General features: G+C 54.7%; 9 protein-coding genes across 9 annotated transcripts; 8 read left to right on the forward strand and 1 right to left on the reverse strand.

Moving 5' to 3' along the window:
• Window positions 1–602: 602 nt before the first annotated feature.
• Window positions 603–1,702, forward strand: PG998_008191 (alpha/beta hydrolase; the record flags this gene model as incomplete). Its single annotated transcript, XM_066875007.1, has 2 exons — window positions 603–965; window positions 1,073–1,702. The coding sequence occupies 2 exons, from the start codon at window positions 603–605 to the stop codon at window positions 1,700–1,702; spliced, it is 993 nt and encodes a 330-aa protein (XP_066730952.1).
• A 480-nt stretch (window positions 1,703–2,182) lies between these two features.
• Window positions 2,183–2,782, forward strand: PG998_008192 (uncharacterized protein; the record flags this gene model as incomplete). Its single annotated transcript, XM_066875008.1, has 1 exon — window positions 2,183–2,782. The coding sequence occupies one exon, from the start codon at window positions 2,183–2,185 to the stop codon at window positions 2,780–2,782; it is 600 nt and encodes a 199-aa protein (XP_066730953.1).
• Window positions 2,783–2,919: 137 nt separating this feature from the next.
• PG998_008193 (uncharacterized protein) lies at window positions 2,920–6,510 on the reverse strand (the record flags this gene model as incomplete). Its single annotated transcript, XM_066875009.1, has 6 exons — window positions 2,920–3,294; window positions 3,373–3,511; window positions 3,639–3,980; window positions 4,171–4,241; window positions 5,220–6,188; window positions 6,250–6,510. 6 exons carry the CDS (start codon window positions 6,508–6,510, stop codon window positions 2,920–2,922), a joined length of 2,157 nt encoding a protein of 718 aa, XP_066730954.1.
• Window positions 6,511–7,895: 1,385 nt separating this feature from the next.
• On the forward strand, window positions 7,896–9,905 carry PG998_008194 (cytochrome P450; the record flags this gene model as incomplete). Its single annotated transcript, XM_066875010.1, has 7 exons — window positions 7,896–8,248; window positions 8,359–8,568; window positions 8,659–8,791; window positions 8,851–8,925; window positions 9,008–9,567; window positions 9,628–9,681; window positions 9,746–9,905. 7 exons carry the CDS (start codon window positions 7,896–7,898, stop codon window positions 9,903–9,905), a joined length of 1,545 nt encoding a protein of 514 aa, XP_066730955.1.
• A 419-nt stretch (window positions 9,906–10,324) lies between these two features.
• PG998_008195 (uncharacterized protein) lies at window positions 10,325–10,962 on the forward strand (the record flags this gene model as incomplete). The annotated part of the gene is made up of 2 exons (XM_066875011.1): window positions 10,325–10,397; window positions 10,523–10,962. 2 exons carry the CDS (start codon window positions 10,325–10,327, stop codon window positions 10,960–10,962), a joined length of 513 nt encoding a protein of 170 aa, XP_066730956.1.
• A 664-nt stretch (window positions 10,963–11,626) lies between these two features.
• On the forward strand, window positions 11,627–12,557 carry PG998_008196 (uncharacterized protein; the record flags this gene model as incomplete). The annotated part of the gene is made up of 3 exons (XM_066875012.1): window positions 11,627–11,675; window positions 11,745–12,034; window positions 12,171–12,557. 3 exons carry the CDS (start codon window positions 11,627–11,629, stop codon window positions 12,555–12,557), a joined length of 726 nt encoding a protein of 241 aa, XP_066730957.1.
• A 1,418-nt stretch (window positions 12,558–13,975) lies between these two features.
• PG998_008197 (uncharacterized protein) lies at window positions 13,976–14,971 on the forward strand (the record flags this gene model as incomplete). Its single annotated transcript, XM_066875013.1, has 2 exons — window positions 13,976–14,251; window positions 14,291–14,971. 2 exons carry the CDS (start codon window positions 13,976–13,978, stop codon window positions 14,969–14,971), a joined length of 957 nt encoding a protein of 318 aa, XP_066730958.1.
• A 924-nt stretch (window positions 14,972–15,895) lies between these two features.
• PG998_008198 (uncharacterized protein) lies at window positions 15,896–16,769 on the forward strand (the record flags this gene model as incomplete). Its single annotated transcript, XM_066875014.1, has 3 exons — window positions 15,896–16,102; window positions 16,193–16,543; window positions 16,620–16,769. 3 exons carry the CDS (start codon window positions 15,896–15,898, stop codon window positions 16,767–16,769), a joined length of 708 nt encoding a protein of 235 aa, XP_066730959.1.
• Window positions 16,770–17,762: 993 nt separating this feature from the next.
• Window positions 17,763–18,435, forward strand: PG998_008199 (Zinc finger- GATA-type; the record flags this gene model as incomplete). The annotated part of the gene is made up of 2 exons (XM_066875015.1): window positions 17,763–17,798; window positions 17,959–18,435. 2 exons carry the CDS (start codon window positions 17,763–17,765, stop codon window positions 18,433–18,435), a joined length of 513 nt encoding a protein of 170 aa, XP_066730960.1.
• Window positions 18,436–19,433: the final 998 nt, after the last annotated feature.

Below are 19,433 nucleotides of genomic sequence, written 5' to 3' on the forward strand. Positions count from 1 at the left end.
ACGCTTGAGGTTTCTGGAACCAGTGTAACAAACATTCGTTTTCGTTTTGCCTTCGGATGCGGAGATGCCCAGGCAGCACACGGCCGAGCTAGGGAATGGGATTGAAAACGACAGCACTTGACATTCGGTCTAGCTCATAGCTTGCTAGAGAATTACGGGGCGGTCTTGACTAGCATTGGCAGTTTATGGATCAGGAACACTCGCTCGCTGGCCCAGAGCCTCATCCATCCCACGACTGCGGTTGACGACTTGGGTCTATATTTGGAGGACCGGCTTGCTAGACGACTATTCTAGTCCAGTTCTAGAAGATACGAGGCCTCTTTAGCCCGATGGTCGTAAGATGCGGCAAATGCAACACGTAAAACCTGACCCCAGAGACCCGCTTCTCGATTCGACAGTGCTGACTTTGTGGGTTCATTTATGCCAGTAGTGCCTCTTGGAAGTTCAGCTAAGATGATCAATTGAGGGGTTCACGCCTGGCATGTAATATGTGAGTGTCATGGTGAGCCTTAAATAGACCGCTGGTGAGAGAGGGTGTGTCTTACATTGTGTGATTCCAAACTTCATTGACCAGCGGGCTACTCTGCAAGCAATCATTCAACATGGCAGCCAAGGGTGTTATCGAACTGCCGCAACTCGGCATCCGCGCGGGCTATGAGCTGTCCAACGGCGGCTATGACTCCAGCAAGCCCACGTGCGTCCTCATCAACTCCATGTGCACGACCGTTTCGCTGTACCGGGAGCAGCTGAGTGACAAGCGCCTCACGAGCGCGGTCAACCTGCTGGCCATCGAGCCCCTCGGACACGGCGCCACGTCGTGCGTCGCCGAGCAGTTCAACTACTGGGACACGGCCAGCATGGCCCTGCAAGTCCTCGACGCGCTCGGGATCCAGAAGTGCTTCGCCCTTGGCACGAGCCAGGGCGGCTGGATCGTGACGCGCATGGCACTGTTGGAACCCACTCGGGTGAGTTTCTGTTATCTACTCCACACGCCTGAATTATGTATATAGACGTGGTACATGTGTGGTGGGGAAGGGGGCCACGATAAGCTAACCTTTGATGCCGCACGCAGATCCAAGGCATCCTGATTCTAGGCTCGTCCATGGATGCCGAGACGGCGCAGTCGCGCGAGGAGGGCTGCTGGGATCCGGCGCCCTTCGTGCGGCCGTTCATCGAGGACCGCTGGTCGTCTCGCGACGGCGCGACGACCCCGTCCTTCGTCGTCGACGACGAGTGGATTGGCTCCATCGCCCACCTGGGCTTCGGCAAGGCGGCGACACCCGAGAACACCGAGTTCTGGACCCAGACGCTGCGAGAGGTTTACAAAGGCGACGAGGGCCGCCGCAAGCTCAAGATGGCCACCATCGCCCTTGTGGAGCGGGACGGACTCGTCTTTCGGTTGCCTTACGTCACGTGTCCTGTTCACTGGCTGCATGTGAGTGTTGGCTTTCTTTCCTCCTCTTGTGTTGCGACAGGCAGGTTTTATCAGAGTTTCTGTGCTGATATGTGTAACCCTCCGGAAAAGGGTACCGATGACCCGGTCTACAGCCTTGAGATTCCCAAGAGGCAGATCAAGATGTTCACGGGGTCCAAGGACGCGAAGCTGGACATGCTCGACGGCGGTGCGCACTTCTTGAATGCGACTCACCCGAAGGAGATGACCGATGCTATCTTGCAGATGGCGGCTAAGTATGGCCAGTAAATTCGCGAGAAACGCTTTCCATGGTTTTGAAATGGTTCGATATCAATACCTGTTTCGGGAAGGTTCAATAGATTCTTTCCCTAGCTTTGTTGATCTCCATGCTGGCGATGGGGTGTGAATATGATCCCATCGAGATGATTGGTGGTAGGAAATACGACATCAATTCTTCACACACGTCGTCGGTAACATCGGTGGCCCACCTGCTTCATGTTTGTGCTAAGTTTTATTGTTTCTCTTCTTGCTCTCCAACTACGTGTGAAAACCATATGACAAGTTTAATGCCGAAAGCAAGGCGTGCCTGGGAAGTACCGGAGCCCGGGGATGCCGGGCACCTCAGATCGGCCTAGGAGGGGAGGGGAAGCGAGTCGTGTACTTACATAATTGACGGACATCTCATCCCCCCACCCCCAATGATCGGAGATAGTCTCTTGAACTTGCCCTCCAGTCTTTCTTCCCCACTGGCCTCCCCTTGTTTCGAAAATGGAGGCGCCAACTGGAAACATCCATTCCCACCAGGAGGTGCAACACTTCATGCGCATTCCGTGGTGCGCGAAGCTCCTGCAGGCCGCTGGCGACCGCGACGTCATCGTGAAGGTCCACCAGAACCGAGTTGTGCAGCCAACAGGGTCGACGCGGTCGAACCAGTTCGTGCGGGAGACGCTCAACACTCCCGACACCATCGCGGCCTGGGTGACGTTCCACGCGAAGCCGGGCCCGCCGCCGCAGTACCGGATCGACGAGGCCATCTCGCTCATAACGCTAAAGCGGGGCGTGGCTGGTTTCCCAGGCTGCTTGCACGGCGGCGCGACGGCGCTGCTCCTCGACGAGGCCACGGGCATGCACGTCGCGGCGCAGCGGGACACCGCCGAGCCCTTCAACATGGGCTTCCGCACCGCATCGCTCAAGGTCACCTACTTGAAGTCCATCCCCGCGCCGGGGACGGTGCTCGTGCGGTCCAAGATCGTCCGCGTCGACGGGCGCAAGAACTATATCGAGGCACAGGTCGAAGACGAACACGGGGAGGCGTTGGCCAAGGGTGAGGTTCTGTACATTGCTATCAAGTCTCAATCACAAATATGAACCGGAACAAACCACGAGTATCCCTTTGACGCATATTGCCTTGCTTCTATTGGAATTCTATGTTTGTTTTTATTCCCTTTCTTCCTGTTCAGTAATCAGGAGTCCAAACATCAAATGGCGCAACACTACTACTACAACTACCGACTATAGCTTTGCACTTTGCTGCAACTGCTTCTGCTTCGCCATCTTGTGCTCCTCCCCCTCAAGATCTCCTCGCTGCCGCCACCAATGACCTTGAGGCGGAGGTCACACTCGACCTGCCCCGTCATGGTCCTGCCGCGCTCGTAGCCGCGCCCGCCATGGATCTGTTGGGACTCGCGGACGGCGCACTCAACGACCTGGGCGCCCTGGATCTTGGGGAGGGTCACGGGGCCGGTGACGTATTTGATCTGCCACCCTTCCGGGGCGGTCTTGGCATGGCATGCGATCTGCTCAAGCCACGCCCAGTTCGCCTCGATGTCGCGCGCCAGGGATAGCAGCTTGAACCGGATCAGCTGGCGCGACGCCAGCGGCTAGCTGAAAGTCTCACGGTCGTGCGCGTGCCGCAGGGCTTCGGACAGGCACACTCGTGCTTTTCGATTGCAGTCTACGGCCAGGATGAAGCGCTCCTTGTTGAAGTTGCGCAGAACTAGGGGAAGCCGCCGTCCTCGGGCCCCGATGCCCCCGACTGCTGATCTCCTGTCGCTGTGCGTACCGCCGTAGTCATGTGCGTCGCCGCCCACGGTGTCCCTGTCACCCACTTCTTCAGGCCGTTGACGATGTATGCCGTCCCGGCGCCCAAGTACGGATGGCACTGACGTCCGATCCCACAGTAGGTTCGGTGATGGTGAGACAGAAGCTAGTGTCTTAAGTGAACAGCCCCGGCAGCCAGCGCCGCTTCTGCTCCTCGGTGCCTGCGAGCACAACGGGGACCGCACCCACGTTGGAGGTGCCGGTGAGCGCGATGGCGACGCAGCTGGGCAGGCGCGCCATCTCGTCCATCAGGATCAGCTCGTGGAACGCGTCGAGCCCCGCGTACGGTATGCCCGCCACCACGCGCAGCCCACGGGCACGATACGCGAGGGGCACATCCAAGAACTCGAGCCCCGGTTGCGCGAACTGCTCTCGGGCCGAGCGGGGCGCCTCGCCGGCCGCTTCCCGCGCCAGCGCGTGCGGGAGCAGGTGCGTGTGGACGAAGTCGCACACGTAGCGGTGGAACCTACGGTGGGAGTTGTTATATAGTAGGGGCTCTCAAGGCCGCAGTGCCACGCCGGCTCAGCCCAACTACATATGCCTCAACTTCATTTTTAGATTGGTGTTCTTTCTTCAACTCTCTTGTGAAACAAACAAGGCGGGAGAGATAAGGGTCTTCTGAAGAAAACCCGGCACATCGCCCATCGGTAACGTACGTGTTGCTTGGTTGAAGCCTCTTGAAAAGAAACCTCACTCCGTTGTTACTTCTATCAACACAGCACATTCTCTGTGATTCTGTGAACTAAGCTTTGTTAATATTCGGTTCCATCCATGCCAGGCTTCATGGTCATACAGGACAAGACGGATCACCCGGATGTATTGTTCAAAACGCTATGTCGCCTTTCCAAGAAGGAACACCCATGGGCGGTATTGTCCGGAACCTCAAACAAAGATATTATGTCCGCAATTGTTTCGCATGGGTACTGTAGGGGTGTCTGGATTCACCGCTTTTCGGACTTCACATTGTGGCAAGGGCTGCTCGTATGGTCATGTGCGATCATTCAACGGCTGACGTTTTGAACTGGACAGCTTCGAGGCTATCTACAAACAATACGCCACTCTGGAATCTGTGATACTTGAAATACACTTGGTATTGATGGGCGTGTTGTGTACAGTGGTCGTATAGCTACTCGTCAAGTCTCTATACCGACGCCAAGTGGCGACTTGACGGTGAAGCTGGTTGGCATGCCACACCCGCTAGATCTATTCGTATAACCTAGACATGGATATTTGTTACATATTGATTGGCAGTCTATAGTTTGATTGACCGTTGACTGATGGACGAAACCCTAAATTTAGGCGTAAAACCTGCAATTACGCAGCTTGACCAGGCTATGTGAGGGATCAAGGTTGGTGTGTCCCTGGCGACTCGGCTTCTTCCTAACACACCTAAGATGTTATTCTGATAAGGAGTAGCACGTGACAGCATCCGGATGAGCGGGAGGCAGCCGATGACTGACCCGAACAGACACGTTAATGAGCCAGGGTCACATGGCCAGACCTGTGAGTCAGCTACGGGAGAAATAAGCTTTTGGGGGCAATGCTACGATACGAACGACTATTCAGACCTCGTCCTTCATTTTCTGTCTCGATTCATTTATGATAAACCAAAGCTCTTATCTATACAGTCGTACTGCGGATGTCCAACACCTCGACCGCCTTGCCGCTGCGCGGGTTGGCCGCCAACTCCCCCGCACTCACAAACCTGACCCCCCAGGCTGGCGATAAGACCCTTGTTGATATGTTCCTTGAACATGGGCCTACCAGCATCCAGGCCCTCACGAATCGCATCCTGCAACGCTAGCCCCTGCTCCTCGCTCGCGGGTGTGTAGGCGACCGCCAGAGTCAGCTTGTCCCTGCGGTCCTCCCTCGACACCACGGCTTGCAGCGCGCCTACCGGCAGCCCCGCCATCGCTGCGGCCACGACTCGGCGCAAATCCAAGAAGTCGACTGAGACTGGGCCCAGGCGGATCGCTGTGCGGTCGCGATCCAGAATGCGGAAGAGGCCCCTCGTCGCATCCACCCATGCAGCGCGATCGCCAGCCGGGTACCGCACAATAGGCATGAGCCGTCGCTCCACGTTGGTCACGATCAGTCGACCCGCCTCCCCGGAGCTCGTGATGGCCTGGCCGTCGCCATCCAGGATCTCCACGACGATGCCGGGGCTGTTGACCTGGTGCAGCCTGGGGTCGTTATTGGCGTTAGTGACGTCGGGGCCAGGCGGCAGGCCGATCACGCCACAGTCCATCGACCCGTAGATCAGCGACTTGACGGCGGCGTTGGGGAACGCTTCTCTCAGAAGTCCGGCCTGGTCGGCGTAAAAGGCTTCTCCTGAGAAGAGCAACAGTCGCACGTAAGGGTGGGTCTTGCCGGCGTCCAGGATCCGCTCGGCAAGCTTCGCCATGGTAGTCACCGTGCCAAGGATCACACTGGCCTCAAACTCCACTATGTGTGCCTCCATGGACTCCAAGCTGACATGGCCCGCTATGGGAATCTGGATAGCCCCAGGCGTCAAGTGATAGACCGACAGGATGTGTAGCAAAAAGCTCCCATAGAGGTCGCCGGCGTAGAAGAGGTTGGCAATCAGGTCACCAGCTTGCACGCCACATCGAGAAAGGCCCTCGGCGAGTTGCTGGCTCACGCGTTCCAGCTCGCCACGGCTGTAGAAAGAGACCTTTGGGCGTGCTGTTGTGCCTGCAGGGCGGTTAGTGATGTTTTGGTCAGTCCGTTGTCACATGGGCTTGGGTCTTCTGCTTGCCTCCTGTCTTGAAGATGATGCCATCGGTCTGTTGAGAAGTCACCACTTTGCTGTTGCGACAGGTGTTGCTTTCCCAGAAACTCGCGTGGTCGACGACGGGAATGTTGCTAAGTGATCTAACACCGCCCCCAATATCGCGCCAGGCATGAGCATAAAAGGGAGAATTGGCTTGGACGAATTCAACAAGCTCGATTATGGCCTGTTCTATCGCAACGCCGTTGGTCTTGGTGGCACACATGGTTGATACTGGTGTAAATTGTGGTAAATTCGTGTTCGAACGAAATATGCGTGATCAGTTCACTCATTTATCGATTTTAAAGTCTTTGTATGCACTATATACGCAGCCGCAACGCACGCTCATCTCCTACGTTCTCGGCATATGGTCCAACGCTGTTTGAATCTAATTTGAGCTCTACGAGATTGTTGACTCTTCATAGGTCACTATCGGATATTCTTTACATCTGTATTATGAGATTGCAAAGCTGAATACTAAGGACACAAAGCCTGGGTCGGTCTTATTCAAGACGTACTGAACTAGGATGATCCTGTGAGTCTATCAAACGCTTGCTTAATGCTAGCACCCTAGCAAGCCTGAAGTTCAGCCAAACGCTTAATACGACGGCCTTTGTTTCTATCGTATGGTCATGGTCACCCCTACACGATTCGTATCCGAGGGGTTGGTAGTGTTCCCCAGCTTTACATCTCATTTCAGTCTTGATTGTGTATTTTGAGTAGAGATAGACTTTAGCAAGTATCCTAGGTTCGTATTGGTTTCACAACTGTTATATCTCTTTTCGGGTTCGAACTCGGATCTTTCCGCGTCCACTTCCCGATAGGCTAGCCTGGGGATCCCAGTCAGCGTTACGTGCCCTCGAGGACGATCATAATCGACATGGTCTCCAATATGGGGAGAACAGTAATGCTCCACCGAGGCCATATAATAAAGTCTAGACCTGTCCATTCAGCTTCGATGTGTAAGCTAGCCCGACTCCTTCTCAAGCATACTCCGATCTTTATCCAATCTAGACTTATTCTCGAAATCATCCTTGATGAGCCATGGTCCACCCAAGGTGCTTAAAGCGTCTAACGCTTGCTCATTTTCCACTAGACTTCATCTAGAACAGTGGGTTATCACTATACCGCCGCCAGGGGACCAGCTCTATATCCACAATAGAATGATAAAGCTAGTCATATAAATGAAGGTGGTGCTTCAAGTATAGGTCTAAACTTTGCCGGAAGTATGATATATGACCTAAACTGATTTCAATGAGCCGCCGTTTCCCCCGTTGCAGGACTCAAAAGTGTCCGGGATCGTCTTCGCGTGGCCCAAACACGAGATTGGCTATACCCACTATCCAACATCAGAAGAATCTTAACATAACCCAGCGGGTTGAACCCTATTTCGAGATGTTGATTCGATAGGGTGCCTCAATACACAACGCCTTCACTGGCGGGCTGGGCGAAGACTGGACAGCGAGCAAAGTACGCCACCTTCTATAATAACCTCTTGTGCTACTACTCCAAGTAGAGTCCCGTCGCCCTTCCTCCTTTAAAGCAGGATAGTAGTAGCTTCAGACTTCACCTGATCCTCCACAACGATCTCTTATTCATTGGCGAATCGCAATGGTCGCGCTGTACATAGCCGTTATCTACCTGACGGTCATCCTCCTCACCGGCCGCCTGGTCCACCAAAAGACCAAAGCCATCAAATCACCGTTGGGTCAGATCCCGGGACCGTGGTATGGCCCTTTGACAACCATCCACTTACGATGGCTCTTCTCAACCGGCGAGATCTGGAAACTGGTTGAACGAAGTCACGCTAAGTATGGCCCAATTGTGCGACTGGGACCTCGCCAGGTCTGGATCTCGGATAAGGTCGCCATGAAGCAGATCCTCGTGAAGAACGACTTGCCAAAGGTGACCATGTATGCTGAGATATCGCGTGACAAATTCAGTCCGGGTCTCTTCGGCGAGATGTAAGCAATCTCTTCCATTTCCCCCATATCTGGATTGTGTCATGGCTCAGACTGGTGTATTTTGGTGTGGGGGTTTCCTTCTTCCAGATAGCTGTTGACTGGTACTGTAGTCGCTATGAGCCTCATAAGCGTCTCAAGCGCTTCTTGTCGCCTGCCTTCACAGTTGCTTACATCGATAACCTGGAAGCATACTTCAAGACCACCATCCGCGACCTGTTGGACAAGTACCAGTCCACGATAGCAGAGGACCCCCTTGCAGCTGCCAAAAATGGAATCACTGTTGATCTGATGGACGATCTGCACAATGTAGCCTTAGATATGTAAGTGACTTCACGAACTCACAGTCTACTCTATCTGTGCTATTTACCGCCAGGAAGGGAGCCGGCTCGCTGACAAGGATGGTCCTCCAGTATGGGCGAATGCTCGTTCGGCAAGGGCTTTGGCCAGACAAACCCCAATACTCTCATCGAGGATGGCGTGGACGAGAAAGTGTGGAAGCAGATTCCCCGCTCCATCTTCGACGGCTTGAGCAAGCGTTATCAGGTGAGGGCGGATCTGGCATGGTACCTTACATGTGCGTCCTACTAACTGGAAGCATTAAGACCGTCTACGTTAAGAAGTTCCTAAGAAAGTTCGGCCTTGATATCGAGTTTGACTGGCCAGCAGAGATGATCACAGTAAGTAGCTGCTCATGTTCTCTCCTCAGCTCATCCGTGGAGCACCTAGCGACTGATCCAATAACCCTCGCGTGTTCTTTAGGCCATCGACGCAGTGGTGAATCGGAGGAAGCGCACGTCTGAGTGCGAGCGTCGAGACCTGCTGCAGCATCTGATCGAGGAGGGCAAGAAGCCCGACACGGGGACGGCAATGACGGCGCGCGACATTGTGGACCAGATGGCCGAGATCCTGTTGGCGGGGTCGGAAACGACCTCGGGCACGCTGGGCTGCTTGTTCCTGGAGCTGGCGCGGACCCCCGCAGCGCGGGCGAGGCTAATGGCGTCCTTGACACCCAAGAGCTTGGCAGCGGCCGGCGACGACGACATCGTCTCGAGCAAGACGGTGCGCACCGACCCCGAATACGAGTACCTGGAGGCCTGCATTAAGGAAAACCTGAGGCTGCATCCCATCGCCTCCGAGATGGGCCGCCGCACCGGCAACCAGTGGATCGAGCTCATGGGCTTTCGCCTGCCGCCGCACACGGTCGTCTCGGCCTCGTACCGAGACCTCCACCGCAACGAAGAGTACTGGCCCGAGGCCCACCGCTTCTGGCCCGAGCGATGGCTACCCGAAGACAAGAGGGATGGCGCCCCTGCCCCAGAGTAGGCCCATTCTGTCTCCCTCTTGAGGACATCTGCTGATAACCATACCACCTCTCTCAGCATGGATGCGTACTACCCCTTTTCTGGTGGCAATCACTCTTGCATTGGAATCAAGTAAGTGGCCTACGTCCGCAAGCCTACCGGCCAAAGACTGAACACAAGCTAATACCACATGTAGCTTTGCCTGGGCGGAAATGCGCATGGTCGCTGCGAACATCCTCTCCAGGTTTGACATCGCCGAAGTGCCCGGCCAAGACATTGACTTTCGACAGTACATCACCATGCAGTTCGCTACGGGCCATTGGAAGGTTATCCTTGAGCCTCGAACGAAGCAATAAGTTGGCTGTCTGCGCGGCATGCCCTAACGAATGCCCCTCCATTGGCGGGCAGCGTGGAGCCCATGATTACACCCAAAAGGGTTTCATATTCTAAATCCGGAGCGACGGGTGACGGGCCCGACCCGAGGTTTGAATGGAGGGGCTGAGGGGCTGAGTTGAGGGGGAGTCGGACGGCGGTCGACTCACTGAGCGGGATGGCAGGGATGCTAAAGAAAGGTGTCCATCCCATCTCATGACGGTTCGAGATCTTCAATTTTAACCTCGTCTTTCGTATTGAACCTTCTTCGGGCCATTGGCGAAACAAAGCTTGAGTCCGAGCCACATTCGTCTCGTTCCCTGCTGCCTGCTTATTAGTCCTCACACCGTGCCCGCCCATCCAGTGTCGTATTTACCCCGCAGCAGCTTAAGCTACTGCTATCATGACTATCACCACTGAAGAAGTCCTCCACCTCCGGCGTTGTATCGCCTTGGCGGCCGAGGCCCTCGATGCCGGTAAGCGACGTTCGGGCTTGATTTCATTACCAATTCAATGTTTCTTTCGGGTAGAAATTGTGAATTGTGACATGACTGCCTACCACAGCCCTCTCTCCAAGAACTAACGCCGATATTTTGATCAGGCGACGCACCCTTCGGGTCTGTCCTCGTGGTCGAGGGCGAGGGCGTCCAGCAGGAGGATCGCAACCGCACCGTGACCCTCGGCGACGCCACCCGTCACCCGGAGTTTGAGTTAGCGCGCTGGGCCGCCACAAACCTGACGGCCGAGCAGCGCTCTCGCGCCACCGTCTACACGTCGGGGGAGCACTGCCCAATGTGTAGCTCCGCGCATGCCTGGGTCGGCCTCGCTCGCATCGTCTATGTGGCGTCGGCGGCGCAGCTGGAAGCCTGGAAGGCCGAGTGGGGGGTCGCTGCCACGCAGGCATCATCAACAGGTACCCCGCCCGTCCAGGTCGCGGCCATCCCGGCGCAACAGGTTGCGCCCGGCGTAGTGGTCGAGGGGCCGGTGGACGAGCTGGTACCCGCGATCCGGGAGCTGCAGCGGAGACATGCTGGGGCTTGAGCTTGTCATGGTACATCCATACAGTCAACGTGGGTGGGCTGATTGGTGTTTGGAGATTTGATTACTTGGCACGTAAACGGAACCAAAAGGGTTGCATGCTTCGTATTGGGCTCAATACCACCTGAGTCGTATGTCAAGTCCAAGCCTGCCATGATTCGTATCAAGTATTAGCCTCATCCTTGGTGGGTGGTGTGAAAATTGGGTTGCTCGCCGCCTGCCTGGTTTCGGCAGATGCATGCCCCGTTGATGCGTGTTAGACCACCCAGACGGCCGGGAATTATGACTCTAAAATGAAAAGAGTTAACCTTGATCAACTAGCATATGAATATCGGATCCGGGGCCCGCGCGAGGATATCTGTCATGATTGTAGGTGGTAGACTGCGTTTGACCGGGAATCATTTCGTTTAGCCTGGCGGATTCGGTTCGCGAGACGGGGCCCGCGGACTTCCTTTGTGCAATGCCTTTCGCCCACCTCACCCTCGTAGACTATCATCCCAAGCTCATATAATGCATCGAGGTAGCCGACTGGGACAGAAAGGGGGAAGAAAAAGAGGAAAAGGTTTCCAGAACATCAATTGCACGAAACCCCAGCCGACACTAGTGATAACTTCAATCAAACCCTCCTCTTAGTCATCGTGGCCAATCCCACACCACCCCATCCATCATGGACACGACAAAGCAGCAAAGGGATATCACACTTGGCTCCGGCGAAGGTATTTCGTTCCGTCCGGTGTCGTTGCTAGATGGGTTGAGCACATACAGCTGATACGAAAAACCTGCAGAGCGTGTCGAGAAGAGCATGGAGGTCTTCGTGCCTGCCTTCGTCGACGATGCCATGTTCAAATACTTCACGTACCACCATTCGCCCGAGAAGCGTAAGGTACTGCTCCGGGTGCTCCTCCACCTGTTTAGCCAGCTCGGCTGCGCCGGTGGCGGAACCCTGCTGGAAGCGGACGGCTGGGGCGCCTGCGCCGTATACCTACCGCCCGGCAAAGCCATTCCTATGCTCACAGCCATATTCCATAGAGGAGTCCTGGCGGCGCTCCTACAGCTTGGCTTTTCTTCATGCAAGGTACGTCGTTGATAACGCTTCCGGGTTTTTGACCCCTCCATCCACTCATCCAGAATGGCGCTCCGGGGGTAGCCAGCTTCGTGTACGCATTGCCGACCATGGATACGAACCTTTGCTAAAATGTAACCCACTGCAGCGCGCATACACGGATTACCTCAAGCTTGTCGACGGGCTGAAGCGGAAACACATGACCGCCGAGGAGAGGAGGAACGGCTACGGCTACCTGGCCGTCATCGGCACGGCGCCGGCACGGCAGGGCCACGGGTTGGGCAGCGTGCTGCTGCGGCGGATGCAAGAAATGGCGGGTGACCGGCCGATTTGGCTAGAGGCCTCGTCCATGGGGTCGCGCCGGCTCTATGAGCGGCACGGTTTCGTCGTCGTCGAGGAGGTCGTGCTAGGCCGGGGGCGTGTGGGTGTCGACGGGCTCACGCCGGCGCAAGGAGGGGGAGAAGAGGCCGTGGGTGTCACGTTCTGGGCCATGGTCTGGAGGCGAGCGGAGAAGGAATTTGCAACAGGCCAATAAGACAGTCGTTGAGGAGGAGTGGGAGTTCCATTGACTGGCTGGTGATATTGTTTATTTAGTTAGCATCGAGGTGTCGCCTGAGGCGCAATGGTTGATAGATTTCGCCGGAGCTTGACCAAGCCACTACACATTCACCGTTGTCGTGGAAAGGCTATATTCGATCTTTCGAGATGCCCTCGCTGTTTCTTGTTCACCTTAAGCTCTGCTCTGCGGGGAGGGTAGGTAGTGTTACAGTCAGGTTAATTGGCCAGTAGCTCCGAAAACACAATGAAAGATTGATGCTGCACTGGAAGTAGTTGGGATGGGTTGAAGAAGGATAGCAGACAATTGAGAATGCTGATAACATTTTTTGAACATAGAGCGCGATAAACCATTAAATTCTCAACCAATCCAATGCCACTCGATCTTCAGATCGGACCATCCTCCGTGGCGCAATTGGCTAGCGCGTTCGACTGTTATGATTGCAATCGAGAGGTTCACAGTTCAAGCCTGTGCGGGGGAGTTTCACTTTTTGCATGTTCTGCTTACCAAACCAAAGACGATGCAAGTCGATATTGTATTTCTTCTTCTACTTTTTTTGATGCCTGTGTACATGCGATTCCAGCTATGGCATGGCGGCGACGATGGATTATTGTACTTTTGCCTATCGAATCTTGATCTCGAAGTCGGAGCTCTGTGTGGCGGGGGTATGTAAGTAAGATGGCGGCAGGCACCTAAGGCCGCTTCTACCAACCAAAATGAAATTAGCTAGCTCTCACCTAGGCAGAACTCAAAACGGCAAAGCATCCTGCACCATTCCACTTGTTCGTGAAATCACTGAATGGAATTCAGTAGGTTCGCCAGCATGGCCTGTTCTAGAATTCACCAGTAGTCTTTTTCTTCGTAAGCCGTCCTGGCCAATCAGCGTTGAAGGAGGCGTGCCGGGCGGCTTCCAAATTGGGCAGTGTTACATTCAATACCTGTTTGATGGGCCCACGCTTTCGAGACGCCCATGCAATTGTGCCCGCCACGTACCCTGGCCGATACCACAAGTGGTAGGGACTTGCTGATTAGAACCACTCTCCAACCTAGTACTGCAAGTATTCAAATTCTCTCCCGAGTCAAACGTGCATTACTTGACGCGGCTTTTATGAAAACTGCTGGATGAATGACGTCATGTCCCTTGGGTTGCTGGTTATCGTGGGATTCAGCTCCTTTCTCCTCGGGCTTTGCTTGCAATAGTATTTGCGGTGAAAAACTCTACAGAGCCAGGGTCTGTTGTCCTATATATTCAAATACTCTACTTACAGTTCACAACCATCATCTCATCGTATTGGATCTAGCCTTCACATTGGTCGCAGTTCTTCAACACACACACACACGCATACAAGAAGCATCTCGATATTACTCTAGTCTAATATCGTAGCCATCTGCCCTCAATGGACCCATCCGAAATGGAAAAGCTGCTGTACGATGATCCAACTCACTACCCGGATAGCTGTGGTGTCATGGACACGCACACGGCTGTTTGCAATCTTGATCAGCAAATCATACTCAACGACATGATCCTCGCCGCTAACGGCGTCATGCCCTACCCATTTCAGCAGTCTGACCCGTCCCTCCAACAAAACAACCCTCCGCCCCTGATGGTATGTAAACGTCTACCTCCCCCGAAAGCTCGGTCGTCTCCCCTTCAGGCCGCCAACATGTGTAGTGTAAGCGCTAAGCGCCAGAGTGAAGTTTGATGATAGCAGCTGGCAATTCTGCCAAAATGGACTCGGGACCCCACCATCGGCGGCAACTGCAGCCGCAAACGAAACTCTCTGCCCGCCACAAATGGCCGCCGCCGACGCCGACGTCTCAAATATGATGACGGAATCTATGTTGTGCGATGGATCCAGAGCGCAGCCACCGTTGCGAGAGACCAGGCGAAGCGGTGGCCATCCGCCGCTCTACGGATCTGCGAGGGAAGGGGGAGACGGAACAGCCTCATCATCTACTGGCAGCTCCAACGAGAATGTCTTGGCGTCGTCGTCAACAACATGCTCTTCCCACGGCGAATGGGGCTCACCGCCAGTGGCGGGGTTGGCGAGGAACCGACGGCGGTACTCGACGACGCAGCAGAAGAAACTGCATTACCACCACATTCAGCAGCAACATCATCAACAAAGGTTGGCCGATGCGAAAACAGCCGTGGCCGTCGCTCATCAAGCCGCGATGGAGGACGCTGCGGAGGCGGCCAGAACGGCCACGTCGCAACCGGAACGCGACAGCGACCTGACGCAGCGGGACATGCACTCGGCCATGAAGGAGCTGGCCGAGATGGGGAGTCACTTGCGGAACGTCGCGCATCAGCAGCGAATGATGGTAGACGACACCCTCCAAGAATGGACGGGGACGGAAACAGGGGTCGGGATGGGGTGCGGGAGTGCTAGGGTATGATAGAGGGCAGGCATTGTCGAGTAGAAAACTTCTTTTTGGGCTACGACGGAGTTTACATGGCGTTACTGTCTTGGGTTATTATACCCTCAGCTTCGGCGAAGCAGACGCCTCAATGCATCATTTTTGTACAAACCATTATTATATGTGCTATGAAGCGACACGATTCCACGTGACGCATTATTAAATCGAGATCTCTTCGACGAGGAGAGGACGCAAATGACTCCTGTTGAACGGTGGTGGGTGGGGTCCAACTTGTGACGCTGCCGCTAGCCGCCCGACCTTTTCAGCTTCTATGCTCCTCGGGATTCGGAAATAACTAGACTCACCGTCTGAGATCGCTCTAGTCCTGAAGAAACATAATCGACCCAAAATGGAAAGTACAGGGGTCGATCAGGGTCCTGAGCCCTTTCCCCGGACGCTAGACCGCAAGAAGGGTCCCTGTTCCTTGGGCCCCGCTTGCCGCTCTTGCACTTTTCCTGCCGCATTACTGACGTCACTGTCACTATGGAGGGGCTACTTTGCAAAACACATTTCCCAGTTTCTTCAAATCCCATCAGCATTATGCATCGTGACGGGGTGCAACCCTCGTTCAAGAAAAACCTGCAGTGAAATAACCCCCAGCACGATTACAGAATTGCCATGCTGTGATAGTAGTAGTCATGGGAAAAAGTATTGGGACGATCTTGCCCCCACCCCAGCCCGAAGCGTTATGGGCGGACTTCTGGGCGGACCACCGGGTTTTATATACTTTGCAGTTCCTGCCTTCTCTTCGTTTCCCCAAATCGGCGATCCCACCATTAATCAATCCTCAGTCTGCCATACCACCATACCACCACCATACCTACGCCATTGTACATCCAATCCCTAGACTACCCTGCAACTCTCCGGGGCACTACCCACCATCCAAACCCAGTGCCATGGCGCCATGCAGCGAATCATCGAGCGGCTGGGCGATCGCATCTCCGCCCCGGAATCCCGATCTGTCGGGCGGCCGATCCTCCCCGCTCGACTTCAATCCCGACATCAAGTCGGCCGACGCCGCTCTCCAGCGGATAAGTCGGGCTGCTAACGGAGAAGGCGGCACCAAGTACACTCGCGAGGACATAGTCGACTGTTTCGAGAGAGTAAGTAATACAACCTTGATATACAGCCCCCTGGTTCCAACCATCATCAAACCTTTCCATTTCCTAATCCATCCCCGCGTGGCGTTGTAGATTCACCGTGCGGCTGAGCACCTTGTCGATGGCGTAGAGCATGAGCGGGACCAGCTTGATGTTCGGAGCGAACCGGACCTCTGCAGCAGCCATAACCGGGAACAGATGCAGGATGACTTGGACCTCGTGGCTATGATCAATGTGTCGCAAGACATCTTGCGGACACTGCGATATGTCCAAGACAGCAACAGCAACAGCCGACAACAACATCAAGAGAGGAACAACCACCACCACCGCCGTCACAGTCGAAATAAGCATCGGGACAAGTCACCCGTATCGCCCCGGCAGAACATAGCTAGAGGGCAGAAGCGAAAACGGGAACAGGAGCAGCAGGGCGCGAGCCACAAGAAGGTATGTGGACTGACCAAAGCCCACAAGAGGAGACAGTTCATGTAGTATGGTTTTGCTCACTTCCCAAACAAAATAGATTCACCATACCCAGCCGACATACTGCCGACATTGCAGTTGTACCGGAACCGTCAAATGGCGGTCCGGCCCCGATGGGCTGAAGACACTATGCAACGTATGTGGCTTATTGTATGCGAAACGCCTCCGGAGGCACCATGAGATGCACTAGGGCATCTGCCTTTGTCGTTGGATTTCAGGTGAGAGTGTGATAATGAGGCGTTGTTAGCACCGGATTGGTTTAGCAAGCGTAATTGGTTCTTGTCACTTAATTGCAATCAATATGAACCGTGATTGCTACTATTAACTATGGTTTCTCCTTCAGGACGTTGGGTCTCTATGAACAGATGTGAGTATCCACGTAGACGGCCGCCGCCCCGTGACTCACGTCTTTGGTGAGTCGATGAACAAGATGAGACATACATACAGATGCGTGTCTTCTGCAGCTTTGTCACCTGCTAGGGTTCATCAGTCGTTACAAGCGTCTGTTTAGGTTATGCAGTGGCGGCTGTGAAATGCCTGCAGCGAAAAAAGGAGATGGAGCTCCGACAGCAAATTGAACCAAGGCAAAAGAGAACACAAGGTTCCCCAGTCACCAGCGGGTAGAAATCGGTGATTGGCTCGATTGGCCCCTGGACTTCCAACCCCTGAGGACTTAGTCTGGAGCGCCACAAGTGGCAGAGATCCAGACTGCCAGATGAGCGGCCGCATGTTGCAGATCGCAAATGGGCGAGATGGCTAATGGGCAATGGGCAATGGGCAATGGGCTTTTGGACATTTGGCAGCTTGCAGCTAGGCAGTAGCAGCGTCAAGTGTGGCGAATTTGTGGTGCAAAAGCTCCGGCCACTCGCTGATTGGTGTCTCTGTGCGCTGTTTCTCCTGCCCCTCGTTGAAATGCCGGATGACTGCAGCCGATCGCTCTTAACACCAACACCAACACCAACACCAACAGCGGCCTTTGTACATGCACGTCGTTTGTGTTTGTTAGTGCAATGTGGGGCGTTTGCCACCGTGGGCAGAAACGGGGGAGCAAGACCCCTTCATATAATCTGGCCAGTCACTGGCTCCCGATCCCCAGGAACAAAAGTCGTTCTCGAGATCGAGACTAAATCAGCCTGCTACCTACACACTATCATCTCTCGTGTGCATGTACGTGCCCGTCACAATGGCCTCAATACACCAACAGCACCATGGCAATCTCGTCGGAACTGCCATCGACCTGTCTACCATCACCAACAACCCGATACTACTCGGGGGCCGGTGCGGCATCTTGGGCATGGATATGTCTATTCATCTTTCGAGAAAGTAAGTCCTTCGCCACCTCGACGATCCCTCCCCCTACATATCAACACCACAGATAGCTAACTGAATTGGATGTACAGGTCCATGAAGACGCCCAAGCACTCCTGGGATTGATCCAACAGACGCGGGAGGGGCAGGATGGCAGCAAACATCGTGCCGGTGCACTGCCCAGCGACGGGGACTTGGCTGCCTTGACCTTCACCGCCCAGGGCCTCGCCAACAAGCTGCAGTCCATCCGCAACCACCGACACAAGACGAGGAGGACTCGAAACCGGCTTCACACCTCTGCGCAATGTGTTCTGCATCGCCCGGGAAGTGAGAATGGCGGCGGAGAACGGGTTTCCGAGCCTACCACATCGTCGGCATCAACATCAGCAGCAACTTCTCGTCCAGCGCCTCGCCGCCACAGTCCATGCAATGATTGCAATCGAACTAAGACTCCCGAGTGGCGCGCCGGCCCGACTGGCCCCGAAGCTCTCTGCAATGTATGCGGATTGCTGTACGCGAAGCGGATGCTGCGAATGCAGGGTTTATAATAATGTTTAATATGCCAACACAAGGGGGTTCCCCTCATCAACGAACACGCCACATACACACAAGCAACGGAGCAGCCAACATGGGCCGCCGCAGTCACACATGTAACCGTAGATCGAGAAGCAAAAGGAACACGTCTTCTTGCTCGGTTGCATATTTTCATACCAGTGTCAACATCCCACACGAAAAGAAGAACATCGCGGTAGCAGACGTTCGACGACAAAACAGATGGCTTCTAGGCCCCGGATCTCGCCCCTGGGTATCGTCAAGCCGACGCTCCTTTACCGAGCATACATCCTTTTTTTCCTTGTGGAAGAGCCGAGGGTGGCGGCGGAGGCGACGGTTATGAACGGCTGACAAGGAGGGAGCGGCCACAACCACGTGGCCCTAGATGGGACGACTAGAGAACTCAGAGCGATGCGGACACGAAGCAACTCAACAAAGTTCAGGCTGAACACTACAGGAGCGGCCGTCTTCGAAACCGCTGGTTTTCTTATAAATGGAGGAGTTCGGGTGGAACAAAGAAACCGATGGCGTTTGCCCCTTGGTTGGCCCCAGGTAACCTACAAGGGTTGCGGGCAGACGGCGCGTCCGGCTCGGACACGTTGGGCGCCCAACGGTGGCGTGATGCGCATGTCAGCAGCACCCAAACAGCAACATGGTTAAATATGATGTTGCTTTGGAATCCAGGGGATCGGTGTTTTCTACTAATTAGCATGGCACCCGGAGGGTGATTGATCGGATGACGAATGCCCACATCTCAAACTCGCGAGACTGATGAATTAAGTTTCCCATGTGACTTCGAAGAAATTCAACTTCCTGGTGATCCGGACCGTACCATCGTGAAGTCAGTGAGTGGCATGCTCGGCCAACTGGGATTGGTTTGAAGTAGTAATCCTACTCATACTCCCGGTCGCTCCAAGCTGTAGACCCCGAAAACAAGAAAACCTTGGTTTCTGAGATGCGGTGATACGACGACGTATGCGGGGGCCGGTAGACG

The sequence above is a fragment of the Apiospora kogelbergensis genome (assembly GCF_038363985.1).
Source record: "Apiospora kogelbergensis strain CBS 113332 chromosome Unknown utg000005l_segment0_segment0, whole genome shotgun sequence".
NCBI classification, from domain to species: Eukaryota; Fungi; Ascomycota; class Sordariomycetes; order Amphisphaeriales; family Apiosporaceae; genus Apiospora; species Apiospora kogelbergensis.